Source organism: Ceratotherium simum, chromosome X (genome assembly GCF_057802395.1).
Source record: "Ceratotherium simum simum isolate JZ-2026a chromosome X, ASM5780239v1, whole genome shotgun sequence".
NCBI classification, from domain to species: Eukaryota; Metazoa; Chordata; class Mammalia; order Perissodactyla; family Rhinocerotidae; genus Ceratotherium; species Ceratotherium simum.
In genome coordinates this window covers 25999624-26013766 of record NC_141940.1, presented here as the reverse complement: position 1 = coordinate 26013766, position 14143 = coordinate 25999624, and the positions used below count along the sequence as shown (strand labels likewise).

The 14143-nt window shown below is 38.6% G+C and overlaps 1 protein-coding gene across 20 annotated transcripts in view; it reads right to left on the bottom strand.

Moving 5' to 3' along the window:
* The window catches only part of TENM1 (teneurin transmembrane protein 1), a 773006-nt gene that overhangs the window by 93822 nt on the left and 665041 nt on the right, over positions 1 to 14143 (bottom strand). For 18 of the 20 annotated variants that reach the window (XM_087427630.1, XM_087427629.1, XM_087427639.1 and 15 more), the window contains 2 exons: positions 12927 to 12947; positions 7189 to 7421 (listed from right to left, as the gene is read on the bottom strand). In XM_087427630.1, coding sequence (XP_087283756.1) covers positions 7189 to 7421; positions 12927 to 12947 — 254 coding nt within the window. The remainder of the gene's footprint in view (positions 1 to 7188; positions 7422 to 12926; positions 12948 to 14143) is intronic. The other 2 variants (XM_087427647.1, XM_087427644.1) reach the window with 1 other exon arrangement.

Genomic DNA, 14143 nt, shown 5'->3' with positions numbered 1-14143 from the left:
GTGGTGGATCTGGGATTTGCATCCAGTTCTGTTTGACTCCAGAACCTGGGAACTTATCTCTTATGGTATTTGGCCTCTAAAGTATTACCTCTGTGATTGCTAGAATCTTATGCATACATGAAAATTAAAATACATGCAGAAGAAAAAGTCATTTAATAATGCATTTGTAGTTTTATAAAACGAATAAATTTAATAGAGGTTTCTCTGTATTAACCATGGGTGTTACCTGGACCAATTAGCCAAGGCTAGATGTAAGTACCTTCCTTTTGTCTGACTTCACCAACAGCTTATGGCTTTAGGATTATGTCACAAAAGGCAGAAAGGTTCTCAAGTTCCAGCTGCCAACATAATATAAGGTCAAAATCTTTTGACCATCATGAGCAGATGCTTTAGACTAACTGCAAATAACAAGGTAAGCTCTCATTCTGGTTGCATAACAGACACTAAGTCCTCTGGTGTAGCTGCTGTAAATTGAGAGACTAATAATGTAGTTCAGGAAAGAAATCTCCAGAGGTGGTAACAGCACGGTATCAGTAAGTAATAAAGAACAAATGTTTTGCCTAAATTTTAAGGCTTTGTCAAACATATTCTTCTGAAGATGCCTCTGATTCTAGGATAAGGATGTGGGAGTAGAGTTCTCACAGGAAATGCTTTAAAGCTGAGCTGGGAATTTGGCCATGGGTGGTAGAACGTTGATCTTACCCAAAAAGCCTACTTCACTAAGTGGCTCTTCCAAACCTTTCCACGTACCTCAAGGCCTAACTTTACTTCCTCAGTTTTGGCAGAGTAGATCCACTTCTCTGAGAACACTGAGGCTATCAGAATGGAGTACCACCAACCTTCTAGCTCCTTCTATCTACAAACTTATCCTCATCTCTACACCTAACATTATTTTAGGCTAGTCTCTCCAATCTCCCCTCCATTCAAGGCTTATTCCCTCCCAGTTTCCTCCAGACCTGTTTTCTTCATTTATTCTCTGTCTTCTGTATCTTTGCATTTACCTATAACCATTGCCACGTTTCCTATAGAAAAAGCGTCCCCTGAGCACCTTGTCCTCTCACTACTTATCACTCTATCTCGCACATCTCGGAAGACTGATCTTCACTAATGGTATTTACTTTCTCACCTCTCATTGGCTTGTCAAATGACAGAAATCTGGCTTCCACCTCTACCACCATTCAAACCACCAAAGGCAGGGTCTCCAAATAAATGCCAAATTGCCTAATCCAATCAAATGTGTGACATTTGATACTGTTTTCCACACCATCTTAAAATAAACTATTCCCTTGGCTTTCTGGATGCCAAGCTCTCTTTGTTCACCTCCTTTTCTTCTGAAGGTTTCTCCTCTGTCTCTTTCATTAGATTACCTTCCATTGCCTACCCTATAGATATTAGTACTCCGTATGATTTCTTTGCCCAGCCTCACTCCAGTGCATTTACTACTCTGTCACCAAAATAATCTATCAAAAATGCATGCATTGGATGATTATAACTCTCCTGCTTCATTTGTCTATAGTATAAAATCCAAACTTCCTATTCCTGCCCTTGCTCCTCTTATTACCCTCAAATATTTTTACTTTAACAATACTGATCTGTTCGTAGTTTCTTAAATATACCATTCATTTTACTCATGCTGTGCTTGCCTGTAATTTTGTTGAGCGCTGGTCCTAGTGTCAATCTGAATGGTTATGTCACCATAATGGATCACGTACTAAAGGAATTTAGGAAAAACCTTACTGCCCCTCATTACATAGGAGAACCGAAAGAACCTTCTCGTACCTGTTTGTGCGCTATACCTTTCCCCTCATAGACACCAGTGACATCAGCAAGATGTCACTGATTAGAGTTTTTATATCTTTCAGTTAACCCCATTTTTAGCCTTTCAGAACAGCATGTAGATGCCAGGGGAATCAGTAGAGCTTCAGGATGTACCTCAGATAGATCTGGGTAGGGACAAAACCAGATTGTTTTTGTCAAGACTTTATCATACCCAGCTTTCTTAATTGCCAATAAAGTTAAAGTGACTCCTGTATGATTAGTGTCATGAATACCCTAAAAACACTTTTGGAAGCTGTCAAGATTTAAGGATCATTTCCCTCCTTGGGAACAGCTCTGAGGTTGTTTGCACTTGTCTGATATTGCCTAAGTCCTGCTGAGTTCTGAGGTCAGTTTGCTTAAAGATGCATATGAAAATAGAGATATCATCCTTGGTGAGGTCCAAGGAACCAAATTAAGTCATTGATTAATTTCATCTTGTCCAGTCACTCCTTCACCCTCTGTATCCACTTAAAAAAATAAATGTATTCAGCTTGTCACAAATTTTATTTTATATCCCCACCTAGTACCATTTCACATTCTGCTTAAGTACTTGGTCATCTATTACATGACTCATTAGTTTGAGTTCTCTGTAGAATTAAAGAAAGTTGCAGTAAAAATAATAAATGGAACCTAAGTTTCAACTACATCATCCATGCATGTTTTAAAAGCATCTTTCAAAGTCAATTCAAACTCATATACAATGCCAGGGATTAGCACACCATCAACCTCTTTGCTAAACTTTTTTCCTTGCCCCATTACATTGAAGTATTGATGAGTAAAATGGCAAATGTTTCTCTTTATTGGGATTCAAATCAAAGTGCATAAAACTGGATCAGATAAAGACTTCTTCCCAGGAGAAGTACCCAGGGGCTATCTTATACGAAATTCTATTCAGGAACACTTCCATTTTTTCTTTAAACAAAATTTGTAGTTACCAGATGTAGTCAAGAAATTTAATAAAGTTAAGGTTTCGTGACTCCATCACTTAAGAAAAAGTCAGTGAAGTTCCTAATTGCAGAATCTTCCAAGGAGATGTGACAAGGTATCCTGGAGATTTACTTGAATAATTATATTTACAGACTATGTAAATGCTATGTAGTGCACTAGGAATATACTACTAGGTCAGAAAAATCAGAGAAATAGTTTTAATAGGGAAAGGTAACTAGACTAAAAGTCATTTCCCTTGCAAATAAAAATACTTTGCTCCTATTGAATATACGTCATTGGATTGAAAAGCATTTTTCCAGTATTTCCTACTTTCCCAGAGAAGCCAACAGAGATCATAGATTTTAGCTGAAGGGCAGGCAGTGTGGTATAATGGACACATCATGGACCTTATTTTTTTCTTTTTGCATCATGGGTTTTATAGTCAGGCAGGCCTGGTTTGAATTCCAGTGTTATCTGTAAACTGTATGACCCTGGGTAAATTTCTTAACCTATCTGAGTCTCTGTTTCCTCATCTATACAATGAGGATAACACTATTTACCTTGTGCATTGTTGTGATACTTTACTGTGGGTAAAGTATCTAGCACAGTGTACAGTACACAGTAGTCACTCAGTAAGTTATAGCTATGGTTATTTTAATACATTAGAGCTGGGAGAGAGATCATCACAAGCCCTTCAGTTTACAACTTAGGAATTTCAGGACCCAGCGTTTAAATGACTAGCCCAGTGTAACAAAACTAGTCAATGGCATCATTGTCTATTTCAATGTTCAGGGAAATGAAACCACAGTGAGGTACAGTGACTTACACAGAGTCATTCAAAGAAACACTGGCATTACACGGATTGAGCAAGAAAATCTAAGCTCCTTAACCCAGTATTTGTCACAATTTGCTGCCATTTATCAAAAAAAATCCCATGGCTTCTGACCTTTTACCGTTTGCTGACTTTTTTAATCCCATTTGATAATTTATTCCGACTTTACGATGAATGATCTCAAAAGCAAATTTTATTTCATCCTATTTTTAGAATAGTTTCAGAAAATAAATTAGCTGTCTTGCAGATTAACATTTATTTGACTTACCTTGCATAATTAAGGACATGTTGGAGAACCTGCCTATAATTGCAATGTGTTGCTTGTTAAAGTCTTAGAGGAAGCTCTCTTTCCTAACCTAGAAATGGTACTCCCTAGGTGTACATTTCTATTTTCTACTGATCTACAGCTTTTCTTTATTAGCTTCTAGGTGAAGAGAAAAATCAAACCTCTCCTTAAGAAACCCATTAAACATTTGCTGTCTTCCAAGGGAGAAGGAAGAAGGAGTTGATGTGCATGGTAGTTGTAAAGCAAAAAACAAACAAATTGGGCTTTCTTGAGAAAGAACCTATAGGAGAACCTCAAAGACATGATTAGCAATTAGCAATACTCTCCTGTCAATTTGCACACTGTGCTTTAAGGACTTCTTGCATGATTTTTCCTTCTTCTACCGAACTCTATGAAATTGCCCTGCAGCATTCCATATAATGAGAATCTCACTTCTGATTCACTGCTAAGAGTAAGTGCTGCCTATATTCAGCATAGAGATAGGTGCCCTAGCTAGGCAGCTAAGTGCTATGACCAGCATTTTCAGGGTAACTGATATCTGGACATAGGTTCTGCCATCTGAGTGATTTTGAAGATCACTAACAGGGTCTTCAAACACTGTTAACATGGTTGAAGGAGATGTGGTGGATACTTAGTGTGAGCCACACATTCCCCTCCTTTGAACATCCTCATTCACTCACTGCATCAGAGCAGATGTTACCAACATCAGCTTCAGTACCTCATGTAAAAGCTGTCTTGGATGGATTAGACATTCAGTTGTCCAAAGCCTGGGCCAGATGTTCTTAGGTCCTCTTACTGCTTTGGGATGAATAAAGTGTACCAGATTATTGTAAAGGCCGCTCTTGGATAGAAAGATGAGTAAATCAAGCCAAAGGAAAATGCACTACTAGCTATGACAAGAAGAAAAACTTAGTTTAATATTAACTTTAATAGGTATATAAATTTTGGCACTCTCATTGCTGATGCTTCAAGACTTCATGTAAATCCTGTTCATCAGGACTCTATTATTGCTGCTTTCCAAGCCAAAAAAAAAAAAAAAAAAAAAAAAGCTGCAGTGAACCAATTATTTGCTTTATTTGGAAAAGCTGAGATATTCATCCTCTATGTGGCAGGTTGAATGTGGTAGGTGAGATGAGTGGTTTTCATACCAGCAGCAACTCAGGAGGATGTCAATTTCAGGCACAATACAAGCTTGATTCCTCCTTATTTCTTATGCAGAAATCCTTATAATACCTGCAAGAGTTTTAAACCTGCGTAAAAGGTGGGACCCAGCCTGGTGTATTTCCTTGAAAGATGAGCTGATTATATGTTGCACTTGACTGATGCATTCACTCATCACATATTTATTGTGAACCTACTATGTGTAAGGAATGAGAGCTGGCACAAGAGTAAAAAGAAATGTTTCAAAACACTTTACCGGGATACTTGGGAGGCTTATGTTCTCTTAGGGAAAAGGGTCTTCCCCTTTAAGCACCACTGAAATTCCTTTTAGGAGTACTTGCTATAGATAAGAGTTACCTAACTGATCAGTTACACAAGTATGCGCAGTGGATCTCACACTGTGAAGGATATTGCCAGGGAGCTGGGAAAGATTCAAAACAAATATTAGATGTAGTTTCTCATCTCAAGCAGCTTACTTTGGTAATAAAAAATCTCCTATTCATGAAAAAACTGGAAACTAAAGGAAGGCAAAATATAATCAAGTGCTAATTGGGTAGTGTAGACACTGTTAAAGAAATTCAGATTTAATGGGCTGGGGTTAGCCAGAGGGGCTTTATGAAAGACATAGGACTTGAATATGGCCTTGAAGAAATGGACGGTTTTAAACTCTGATTGTAGTTGGAATTTAATCCCCATATGGCAAATGTCAAATGGCTGAGTAACCTCTTAATATTTGAAATAATAAGTGACCATCTAACAAATTAAACACATTGACTTCACTATATTTTTTGGCATGGAAAGATGTTCATAATACATTAAGTATGAGAAGCAGATTATAGAACAACATTCTATAATATGATTCCATTTATTAGAGAATAAAATATATGATACGCATAGACAAAAGTCTAGAAGGATATACAATAAAATGTTAACAGTGTTTTTTCTATATGTGGTAGGATTATGGGTGACTTTAATTAAAAATATTTTTTGCATTCTCTCTTTTCTAATTTTTCTGCAACAAATATATATTATTTGTATAGTAGTTAAAAAAACACATTGGCTTCTTAAAACCCACTAAAATGAATACTTCGTAAAACCTACTAAAATAAAAGCACAAACACACGTACAACATCTTGGAGAAGAAACAGAGAAGAATGATTAAATAATTAAGGAAGTAGGGCGGATGATATATGATGACTGACTTAAAAGTTGACTATCCTTCTGCTTAGTGGCCTAAGATGGGAATATGATCCAAGTCTATAAAATCATGAAGCTGATTGCGAGAACACAGATTTATTAATGAATCCCAGGCAACAGAACTGAGGGTTGGCCTTTGAAGGTTGAGAAGTAAATTAAGGATAAATAGAAGTAAGGCCAAGTTCCCACAGAAGGCAAAAAAAAAAAAAAAAAAAAAAAAAAAAATTGGAATTTGTTATCCTAGGGATGATATAAATTGAAAATATAAATAGCTTCAAGAATGATTTAGGGCCGGCCCTGTGGCTTGGCGGTTAAGTGTGCGTGCTGTGCTGCCCACGGCCTGGGTTCGGATCCTGGGTGCGCACCGACGCACCGCTTCTCCAGCCATGCTGAGGCCGCGTCCCACATACAGCAACTAGAAGGATGTGCAGCTATGACATACAGCTATCTACTGGGGCTTTGGGGGGGGGAAAAAAAAAAAAGAATGATTTAGATAAATTAATGGAAGAAAGGTTCATTAAAGGTTGGTTGTTAAGCAAAAGCCAGAAATGTCTAGAGTCTGTGAGATATTCAACATATTTAACAGTGGTAGAAGGTGGGCACAGACCTGAATCCCAACCAGTGCAGGCCACAGTGCTAAGGCCAGGAGTTCAGCTTTTAGCTGGACTGTAGGGAGTTTCCAGGAAGTAGTTCCTGAGGAGAGGTTGGGGTGTCATGGAGGCACTCAGAGAGCTCTGGGCAATAATTATCAACAAGAAAAGAAGCATTTCAATATTTTAGTAACAGTTATGACTATACTAATGCATATTGGCTAAAAATTAGTCCCGAATGTACCTATCTTCTGGGATAGACTTCAGAGACTATGTCTGTCAGAGGCATATTGAGATGGATAGACTACAGTGTGGCAACAGTCAGGATTTTTTGAAGTCAAATGAAATCTTTAGACGACCAAAGGATTTTTTTTTACCTCGAGGGCTGTTCAGTGAAGCTTCCGATGCTCTCCCGCCATCTCCACAGTGACTCTGGTCAAAGGGAAGGCACTGATCACCTGTTCCGGCCACCACTTCAAAATTCTTGGAGAGATCTTTTGTTTCCACAAGAGATTTCAACTTGTAGACTTTTCGAGTATTGGTGTCTGATAGATAAAGTGATTCAGACACAGGGTCCATAGCCAGATAGTATTTGTGAGCAGGACTTGTGCTAAGGAAGAAAAAAGTAAAGTTATTCAAAGCGATTTGTTCAGTATGCACCCCCTGGGGTCTGCCTTTTGTCACAAATGGAAAATTCTCCTAAGAAATGAAGGAATTAATGTATCTTCCTTCTTATGTACCAAAGAGATGGAGACTTTGTTTTTCTAGTAATAGGTCTGGGTATAAAAAAATTTCAATGTGTACTGTTAACCTGTAATGATGCTGAGCTATCAGTACCATTCATTTGGGGGTAGAGAAAGAAGCAGAAGAGAGAAAAATCTCAGAAGATCCTTTTTCTCATATATGCCTTTCATACCCAGTTCTCCAATTACCTACTAGATGACTGCCTGGATGTCTCCCAGTCACCTCAAAGTCAGCAATCCAAAACAGAAGTTTTTCTCTGCCTGCCTTCCCCATCCTTCAAAAACCCACTTCTTCTCTTCTGGGCTTCCTGCCTCACTTGGGGACACTACCCTCCTCTCAGGCTCCTGTTGTAAATTGAAAGGCATGTCCCAAGACAGAGGAGTGCTGTTTAGGGAGGGCTGTGCTGGAGATACACTGCCAAACTTTTCTTCTTCAAGCTTCCCTTTTTTAGCTGACCCCCACACTTCTCTAATCCATGTTTTTTTCTTCTTTCAGGGCATAATAGAACTGATTATATTTGACCTTTTTTTTGGTTATAATGACAATCAGCCATATCTCCTAAAGGTGACACTAAAGGTATCTTGATTGGATTTCGGTATTCCTGAAACTCTTCAATTACATATTCACATGGGATCTTTTGTTTTATTCTTATCTGCATACATGGCTGAGCTCATTCGTTAATTTTGGTTCTTCCTAATATCGTTTTTTTGATGGCTGCAGTAACTTTGGTTTGGGGGATATTCTGCTTGAACCTAAGGTTCATGTACTGCTGACATTACCCAAGCCCCAAATATAGAAGTTTAATCCTTACTCCCTCCTTTTCTCTCCACGTGCAATTGTGCCTAAAAACTATCCATTGTCTTCTTCTATCTCTCCTGCCGTCACATTAGTTCTAACTCTCGTCATCTCTGGCCTGGAATATTTTCTATAGTCCTGCCCATAGGAGGTGTTTTTGAAATCTTAAATCCATTTTTTTTCCCACACTGTCTCCAGGCTTATTCTGATAATTTGGCTCCCATCTGTAAAAACTCTAAAAACTTTTTAACGTTCCTTGGTGTGGTATAAAGGCCTTAATAAATTCTCACACACCTTTTAAGGCTTTACTTGGGCTCAAAGGGAGGCTTCCCTAAATCTCCAGTCTGGGTTATTTGCACTATGCTTACTTCTGTTCTGGGAATTACATATCATATTAAGTTTTTTTTGGTATTTCTATTCCCCAATAAACCATGAGAGCTTAGAGGAGAGCAATTTTGTCTCGCTTATCTCTAATATGCTTACTGTCCAGCACTCTGCTTCACATCCAGTTGTCTAAGCCAGAAACCAGAAGCCCTTCTTTACTCCTCCTTCTTTTCATCATTCCTTATATCCAGTAAAACATCATGTTTTTTTTTTTGATTCTACCTCCTAACTTCTTCTCCAGTCTGCCCGCTTCTCTTTATCTCCACTGTCATGAGTCTAAGACTCTGTCATCTCTCACCTAAACTCCTTCCTTGGTACCATTTCTGTATTGTGTATTTGCTCATTAATTCACTAAAAAGTATTTACTAAGTGCAAACAATGTACCTAAGAACCATGCTATGGTCTGGAGACCTACTTGTGTGCATGATACAGTCCCTTCATGAAACTCACAGTCTAGTGGGGGAGTCAGATCAGTAAACAGGCTATGACTGTCATAAATACAGGTGCTACAATGGGAGAAGTAGAGAGGGAGAGAAATAAGCAGAGAGGAGGGACATGTGACCTAGCAGCATTTATCACATTGTATAAGCATAATTTTTAAAAATTATTAACTGAAGTCCATACTTGATTCAAATTTCCTTAGTTTTTACCTACTGTCCTTTTTCTGTTCTGGGATTCCATCTAGGATACCAAATTATATTTAGTCCTCATGTTTCCTTAGGCTCCTCTGGGCTGTGACAGTTTCTCAGACTTTCCTTGTTTTTGATGACCTTAACAGTTTTAAGGAGTATTGATCAGGTATTGGTCTACGGGAATGTGCCTGATTTTTTCTCATAGGTATACAGAGGTTATAGGTTTTGGGGAGGAAGATCACAGGGGTAAAGTGCCATTCTCATCAAGTCAAATCAAGGGTATCACACGACTTATCACTGTTGATGTTGACCTTGATCGCCTGGCTGAGGTAGTGTTTGCCAGGTTTCTTCACCAAAACATTACTCTTTCTCTCCCACTTTTCATATTGTACTCTTTGGAAGGAAGTCACTTTGCGAGGGTAACACTTAAGGAGTAGGGAGTTATGGGCCGGCCCCGTGGCTTATCGGTTAAGTGCACGCACTCCGCTACTGGCAGCCCGGGTTTGGATCCTGGGCGCGCACTGACACACTGCTTCTCCAGCCATGCTGAGGCTGCGTCCCACATACAACAACTAGAAGGATGTGCAACTATGACATACAACTATCTACTGGGGCTTTGGCGGGGGGGAGGAGGAGGATTGGCAATAGATATTAGCTCAGAGCTGGTCTTCCTCAGCAAAAAGAGGAGGATTAGCATGGATGTTAGCTCAGGGCTGATCTTCCTCACAAAAAAAAAAAAAAAAAGGAGTAGGGAGTTATACTCTGCCTTTTTGAGGGCGGAGTATCTACGTAAATTATTTGGAATTCTTCGGCATGAGAGTTTTATCTCTTCTCTTCCCTTTATTTATGAATTCAACCATTCATTTATATCAGTATGGACTCACGGATTTTTGTTTTATACTTTGCATTAAAATCCAATGCTACTTTATTGTGCTGCTCAAGTTGTTCCAGCTTTAGCCATTGGGAGCTCTTTCTGTTGGCTTCTGTGTCCTTTTGACACACCTCCATCAACATGGAGTGTTTTATTTTTTTTTTTTTTTGAGAACTTCCTTACTTTCTAGAACTATAAGATGCTCCAGGCTCATCTTGTATAATCCCTGCTCCAGTACTAGAATGAGTCATTTATCCAAGGACCCCTGTTTCCTTTTCTTGGAGAATGGTATTAGAAACCAAGATCGGAGTGCTGGGCATAAGCACTATTTTTTTCACATATTTCTCTCGCTAACTACACTGAACTCTTTGCAGGCAGGAACCATATTCATCTCTATCCTCAGTGCCAACAGAGTGTCTTGATAGGGTCAATGTTCAGTAAGTGCTGAACTAAACTGAACTGTAGGACATGAAACTGACTAAGACATGGAAGAGTTCAGGCTTTGGCTACTTAGCCAAGCAAAATGGAGGGGAAAGGGTCATCAGAATAATTAAGATACCCTTACGGACTGGCATGTTCCTGATTGTATTTGTAATTGTATTTGCCCTCTAAGCATATTTATGTATGATAATGATAGTAAAGGCTTGCAAATACTGATTTTGGATCCAGTTTATGGTTTTAATTGGAAAAAAATCAGATCCAATTGTAATACTTGATTTTTTTCTACTTACCTTCATCAAATAAGAGAATCCGGTAGATTCCAGGGACATCTTCAACCCTGGAACCACCATGACAGCTGCTGTAAATAAACTGTAAAGGGCCCCAACAGATTCCAGAATTGATTTAGCAGTCATATCAGACAAGGCATCTCTGTCGCAAAGACTGCTTAAATAGGAGTTTGAGTAAAAGTTTTTACATGTTTAGTTGAATTTTTGCCTCCAGAATAAAATTTCTCGAGTGCCCTTTGATCTATCTAGAACAAAGAAGGTGTCACAACCCTTCCCTAAAACAACCTTCAATACTTTGGTCACCAGTTTGTGGAATTTTCAACTGAGCCAGACTAATCATGTTTTGTTTAGGAGAAGTCCATAGGTTATTTATCTAAGAGAAATGTTATTCGCACAAAGGCACTTTGGAATGCATTACATTCATTTATTATTGACTATCCCCAAGGTGCCTGTGAGGGAAGTTAGAATTATCATTCTCCTCAAATCTCAGCTGGGGAAACCCAGACACATAGAGGGCTTGCCCAGGGTCACTAACAAGCCTGTGCCTGGACTAGGATTAGATTAGATCATATGTGACTGTGTGCGCAAAATACCTTCAGAATACTCTTGCTCTGAAGGTGGAAAAAAAAAAAATCAGTGTTCCTGCCTTCTTCTAATTGAGCAACATGTTGCTCAGCTAGGCTATTCTCAAACTTTGCGCATTGGCCTTTAAAAAATAGAATAGCCCAATACACCAAATTCAAATCTGATTAATGTTATTTTCTTGACAGCCAACAGTCAGGAAGTTCTCCTATATTGATACGCAATTTCTTGCCATCTCATGCCATTTCCCGAGTACACTTCTGTTCTTTTGAGATTGGTTTCTTTCAACTTTCTGAAAATATGCCTTACCTGAGAAAGAAAAGCCACGGGACTACAATTTGTTCTAATCCTTTGTGTCTAAATGCATATTGCAATTTGAGATACATGAAGATTTCTTTTATAACTTCAGTGTTAGACTTATTGTCACCTCCTGGTTAGTTTTACATTCGAGCAATGCCCTTCAACTTAGCAAAGAGGACTTCATTCATGCTAGTTAAAATCATATAGATTGTTAAATGGGCAATTAATGCTTATAATTAATACTGTGCAACACTTTACCAGTAAGCAATTTGACAACCAGCTTAATTTGTTTAAGGAATCAGTTATGCCAAAGTAGCAAGGATGATCTTGTGCACTGGCATTTAGGAAGTGGCATCTCCCAAATGAAATCCAAATTAAAAACCCTATCAATGTTATTTTAATGACAATTGGCACTCGGAAGTGAACAAATTCAATTTTCTCCTTTGCAATTTCAGGTAATTTAGAACAATTTTGACAAGTGTAATGCATAAACAAATTGAATAGAAATACTCATTATGATTAATTTCAGAGCTATGTGCCATTGCTGGCAAATGGTCAGTTTAAAGTTTTTCTATTATTTCTTTTTGGTGGGAAGAAATAGAAACCATGAGGTTGCATAAAAGGAAAAAGAAAAATCTTCTTCAAGAAGGTCATTGTGGTCACTGTCTCTTAATACACTTGTCAACTATATCTCTGGATCTTGGAAGATTACTGTATTCCTTCTCTTTCTACCTGCAACTTGAAAACATCGAATCTATTTGAACTTACAGACTCATTTGTGATATTACATAAGGGAAACATAATGACACTTGAGGCCTTGCTTTACCATGAAGTACTGGACTGCCAGCTTTCACTTATCTTGTTTGCTTTTCAATATAGTCTGATCCTTCAGCAAATTCCCACTTAGTCGAGCTCTTTTCTTTTGGAAGACACTTACCTGAGTCATAACTTCCAAATTCACTTTCACATTATTCCTTTAACCTTATTTAGGAAGTAAAATTTCCCTGTTAGCACATTATTAGGAGGTGGCCTCTTACGCAAGAAGGAGCATTAGGCAGCTGCCCGTGTGTTTTGCTTACCTATGTCTGGTATCTCTGTTTCTAGGGTGCACAAGGTATCCACGAGTGGCAAGTAAAAGCAAATAAAGAGTCATCAGTATCATTCAACCAGCCAAATAAAACCAGGTTCACCTAATCCTCACTCAGCTTGTGGCTATTAGAGAGACTCCATGGGGATCATTTAGTCAGATGTGCAAGCCAAAGTGGACCCAATTCCTCCTGGCTTCTCCTCCCAACATGGTGTCAAGGTGACTAAATATCTTGCTTGGTGTGTGGGCAAAGATCTAAGGCAGTTTTTTCAAAAAGTTCTCTCTGGACTATCTTCATCAGAATCACTTGGCTTCTCGTCACACTTAGTTGTACTGAAGCAGAATCTTGAGGTGGGAGTGGGGCTGGGGAATTTTATTTTTAACAAACTTAACTGTTGATTCTGATGCAAAATAAGTTTTAAGAACCACTGGACTAGGGTTTGAAGAAGTAGCCACTGCAAAGGGTCTGACCATTCTAGACTCTGTTTTGAAAGCCACCTTATCAAAATGCAAAATCACTGTTTTATTATCAAGTCTTGTGTGTACCAGACATCCCAAACGTAACCCTGAGCCACTCACATCATCTCAGAGATAAGATAAGGACATTAGCACATCACTTAGCAATGTTAAAAATCCTAACGAATTGAAAGTATGAGGTTTTCTCTTAGACCATGACAGAATGTCCCTGGCATCAAAACCGTTGCATCAAAACAGTTTCAATCAAACACCATGTACGTCAACCACTAGGGCCTTGTGCCTTCCAGCTATTCATGCTCCAAGGGGGCAGCTGGGGTAGGCAAAACAGAACTGTCAGGTCAGGAGAAGCAGAACACTTTGGGGGCTCCTGATCTGTAAACCTCTTGGCACAGGGTACTGCCTAGGGTATTTCACTCCGGGACTTGCTATGAGGCTTCTCACACAGGGAGTGCAGTCTGTGTACAGGCCTGACTTCGGGTCAAATCTGCCCAGAGTTAAAAGGCTATAATCATCTGTAAAATATAGTAATTTTAATTTCAAAATCCTTTTAAACCTGGCCCTTATGTCATTTTGAAAAATATGAAGATAACAAATCTTTTTATCTAAACTAGAAAATGTTCTCATTTTTGGGAATGTCAGGCAAGAAGAAAGGATACAAAATGATTTCATTTGAAGCTATCTTCTACTACTGATTCAACTCTTTTAAAAGAGAATCTTTCTGGAATTTTACTA